Source organism: Amphimedon queenslandica, unplaced genomic scaffold (assembly GCF_000090795.2).
Source record: "Amphimedon queenslandica unplaced genomic scaffold, v1.1 AMPQUscaffold_11907, whole genome shotgun sequence".
In the NCBI taxonomy this organism is placed as follows: Eukaryota; Metazoa; Porifera; class Demospongiae; order Haplosclerida; family Niphatidae; genus Amphimedon; species Amphimedon queenslandica.
In genome coordinates, this window is record NW_003547854.1 from 1 (window position 1) to 4,836 (window position 4,836).

General features: G+C 33.5%; 1 protein-coding gene across 1 annotated transcript; it reads right to left on the bottom strand.

The window, feature by feature from the left end:
• Positions 1–6: 6 nt before the first annotated feature.
• LOC109588725 (uncharacterized) lies at positions 7–4,762 on the bottom strand (the record flags this gene model as incomplete). The annotated part of the gene is made up of 19 exons (XM_020004842.1): positions 4,565–4,762; positions 4,345–4,515; positions 4,086–4,298; positions 3,849–3,995; positions 3,601–3,801; positions 3,410–3,547; positions 3,173–3,364; positions 2,588–2,761; positions 2,285–2,446; positions 2,023–2,238; positions 1,807–1,971; positions 1,560–1,763; positions 1,346–1,516; positions 1,083–1,298; positions 879–1,025; positions 637–837; positions 446–583; positions 205–396; positions 7–140 (listed from the first exon to the last, which is right to left on the bottom strand). Coding segments are annotated over exons 1-19 (3,306 nt in total), but the record flags the coding sequence as incomplete, so codon positions are not given.
• Positions 4,763–4,836: the final 74 nt, after the last annotated feature.

Here is a 4,836-nt window from a genome sequence, read left to right on the forward strand (position 1 = left end):
TTTTGCAGTCCCTTGAGCATCAAAAATGTTAATGTTCATTGGGGTCGACAAAAATCCTTTAGTTAGAACAACACATATTTTGATACTAGTTTGATTCTCAATAACATCATATGATCTTCTCTCCAGGAACACATCAACCACTATATGGTATTATTTAATATTATAATATCATCAACTTCATTTGCATTAAGTGTCATAACTTACCATCATCATCCTCTACAGTGACATTCATTGTTCCTGGATTACCTAAACCTGTATTACCAATGTTCCTTAATCTTAGTAGATAATGTTTATCAGGTTCCAGTGCAATGTTATTATCAACCACTGGAAAAACAACAGTCCTATTCTGTGGTATAGCACCAGTACCAAATGTCATAAAACCAAGTAGTGTTCCTTCTATAATTGAAATAAATGCATTAAAACTGCAGGATATGATTAAACATACTTGTAGTTCCATCATCGATGTATACTTCAACATCTTCACTTTGACTCAATTGTGCTCCTCCTAATATGACAGTGATTGATTGATTTCCTCCTCCTTCAGAGAATGTAGCTTGACCCATAGCAAACCTTACTTCAGCCTCTGCTTAGTGCATAATACGACTAAACATGGAATTTTATAATAATTATACTAACGATCATCATCTTGTATCCTGATGAATGATGGACTTCTGTCAACTGTTAATCTATTATTTACTGGGAAGATGTCAGTTATTGATACTGTAAAGTTCTCAAATAATTGTTCACTAATGAGATCATTCCTAATTCTAAATCTGCCGCATGCCCTGTTTGCAAATGAATGTAATGTTGGACGAATTCTAAGAGTACTATAATCACCTAATTAAAGGACACATAATGCAATAAATATTAATACTTACCAATGCATACTGCAGTGTTATCTCTAGCTTGTAGAGTTATTTCTGTATCAATTGATAATACTCCTCCAGTTAGTACAGCACATATTTCTACAGTTCCTTCATTCTCAATCACATCATATGTTCCTCTCTCTAATGACAGTACACCAGCTATACAACAAAAAAATAGATATTGTCACATCTCCTCTCAATTATTATATAACTTACTGTCATCATCGATAATGGCAATGGTAGCTGTCCGCCGATCTCTTGGTATTTGGAGAACATTATTATCATTACGTAATATGATGACTCTTATTGTTTCATCTCCCTCAATGATATTATCATCAATACTAGTGATAGGAGTGAATGACATATCATTCAGTGTATTATTGGCACTGTAGGTTAATCTTGGAACAGTAGAATTTAAAAGAAAATCACTACCTAATAATGTAAAATTAATATGAATAAATCTATTAAATACTATTAACCATTTGTAGCAGTCCCAGATGTGTGTACTAATTGAACTGGCTGTAGACGGTTCTGTGGAAATCCTCCAATGTCTGCACCACCAGTCTCATCTCCTATCTGCTTTATAGTTAATGTTGCCCCTTCTCCTTCTCTTATAGTAACATGTAGATCTTTGAAACCAACTCTGAAAACTATATTTACAATTAATTAATTTTATTAGCAGTAATAACATACCATCTCGATTGTCAAGTCTTACTATTTGAGTGTTAGGATTTATCCTAACTCTAGAATCATTAACAGTGAGTCTCCACTGAAACACTTCTTGCAATTCTACAATATTATCCTGTGACATCAAGAAAGTTACACGTTCAAAATTTTGATCAAATTGATATTCTGGATGAAATACAACACTATGTTGTTCAGTAAAGTTAAAATTATCTACAAATAAACTAAATGATAATCAACAATGAATGTATCATACCAAATTCCCCAACAGCAGTAAACAAATAAGGATTTCTAAACCTCTCAAGTGAGACAGTGACTTCAAAAGGAGCTTCATATTCAATTAATTTACGCCTAATGACAGCTACAGCAGTACTACCTTCTACAAAAGGAAAGCATTGTAGTTCCAGACCAACACTCATTACTGAAAGTAAGAAAGAGTGAACACAATCATTTGATTCAATAATTTACTCACTGTCTATATCATCAATTGTAATGCTAAGATGATTGTATACAAGTACAACTCCTGATGGTATTAATTCACCACTGCTAGGTACAATAGTGTAATGAATTGAAAGAGTTGGCTGGAGAGCAAGTTCATTCCCATATGAAACATATTGCAGATTAAATCTTTTGGGAAGGAAAGCATCAGTTTGTCCACTAAACACTGGTGTCCTTAAATATTCAGTGACTTTAATAAAAAAAATAAGTATAAAGCAAATGAGATATTAATTTACCATCAGCAAATGTTGCTGGCTCTCGTGAAATAGTCCAACAAAAATCACGAACTTCATTTGTTGGAGCCCCAGGAGTACTGAGGAGTACATCAGCAGTAACTGAATATCTTCTACCAGCATCACTTGGACCAATATGCACACGTGTTTGATCAAAACCAACAACTAGTGAACAAAAGTAACAACAACAACATAGGGTACTGATACTATGGGATTTTATATAAAACAATTTGAAACAGCATACAAATTAAAAATTAAAACTTAAATAGTCACAGGGTATAGATCTACATTCTGTGGTAACCTTACCAATGCATGCACCACACTGTGCCACTGCACTCAATGAAGAATGAGATATATATCCTCCACCAGTTCTATTACAGCAGTCAATAGCTGCAAGACTGACTCCATTAGTATTACTAGTACAATCAGCAGCAGACAAATAACACTGTACAGTGACATCCTCTGGTAATTTCTGTGTCACTATGATATACATATAATTTAAAAAAAGAAAGTTTCAGACTGATTCTACAAGACCATATCTGAATTCTTGTATAACTACTTTAGTTAACAAAAACAACACGGATTATATTATTTAACTTAAGGATGGTTTAGATCAGTGTATTTTGTTAATTCAGTCCTTAACACATGTGTATGGTCATTCTAAGTAAGCCTAGGCTTTGCCCAGTTCAAGATAGGCTGATTAGGTGAGTAAAATAGTTATACTAATAAATAGTTGTTTAATTATTCATTTCCTGATTGTTACTGCAAATGCATAGCCATAAATGCATGATAAATGACCTGAAAGATTCTAGTCTCTCATTACATTTAATGAAAGGCCTATTTGATCTAATTAATTAATGTATGCACATGGCTTAACTTTTCCTACCTTACCATCATCATCCTCTAAAATCACATTCATTGTTCCTGGATTACCTAAACCTATGTTACCAATGTTCCTTAATTTTAGTAGATAAAGTTTATCAGGTTCCAGTGCAATGTTATTGTCAACCACTGGGAAAACAACAGTCCTATTCTGTGTTATAACACCAGTACCAAATGTCATAAAACCAAGTGATGTTCCATCTATTCCAATGCATAAAGAAATATAATATTATATTATAGACATACTGCTAGTTCCATCATCAATGTATACTTCAACATCTTCACTCTGGCTCAATTGTGCTCCTCCTAGTATGACAGTGATTGATTGATTTCCTCCTCCTTCAGAGAATGTAGCTTGACCCATAGCAAACCTTACTTCAGCCTCTGCTTAGTGCATAATACGACTAAACAAGGGATTTTATAACAATTATACTAACGATCATCATCTTGTATCCTGATGAATGATGGAGTCTGGTCTATCGTTAATCCACTATTTTCTGGAAAGATGCCAATTATTGCTATGGTACAGTTCTCCAATAGTTGTTCACTAATGAGATCATTCGTAATATTAAATCTACCACATGTTTTGTTTGTAAATGAATGTAATACTGAATGAATTCCATGAGTACTGTAGTCACCTAATTAAAAGGCACATGATACAATGAATATTAATATTAACATTTACTCCTAAACCGTGCAGTGTTATCTTCAGCTAGTATAGTTATTTCTGTATCAGTTGATAATACTCCTCCAGTTAGTACAGCACATATTTCTACAGTTCCTTCATTCTCAATCATATCATATGTTCCTCTCTCTAATGACAGCACACCAGCTATACAGTGAATAATAAAAATAAATAAAAAAACAAACATTAGATTCTTTATCTCTCATCTTAATTATTATACACCACCATAATGCTTACTGTCATCATCAATAATGGTGATGGTAGCTGTCTGAAATTCTCTCTGTACTTGAACAACATTATCACCACCAGATAATATGATGACTCTTATTGATTCATTTCCTTCAATGACATTATCTTCAAAACTTGTGATAGGAGTGAATGTATCATTCAGTGTATTATTGGCTCTGTACGTGAACCTTGGGGCAGTAGCAGCAAGGAAGAAATCACTACCTATAATTAATACTAATACCAACTACATGAATGTGTTAATACTAACCATTTACAGCAGTCCCAGAAACTTGTCTCAATAGAACTGGTTGTAAATGAACTTCTGGAAATCCTCCAACAGCTAAACCACCAGTCTCATTTCCTATCTGTTTTATAGTTAATGGGGCTGCTTCTCCTTCTCTAAGAGTAAATTGTAGTTCTCTAAACCCAATGGTGAAAACTATAAAAAATACAAACAAGTTATCTCATAATTGTGCCAAATGACTTACCATCTTGATTGTTAAGTCTTACTATTTGAGTAGTTTTCAAAGGATCTAGTCTAACTCTGGAATCATTAACACTGAGTCTCCACTGAAACACTTCTTGCAACTCTACAATATTATCACGTGGCATGGAAAAAGCCACACGTTCAAAACGCTGATCAATTGCTGTTGCTGGTTGAAGTACAACACTACGTTGCTCAGTAAAGTTGAAGAGATCTAAATTAAAAGAGTAAATAAATCATTTAAAATGAATTCCATACCAAAGTCTCCAACAGCAG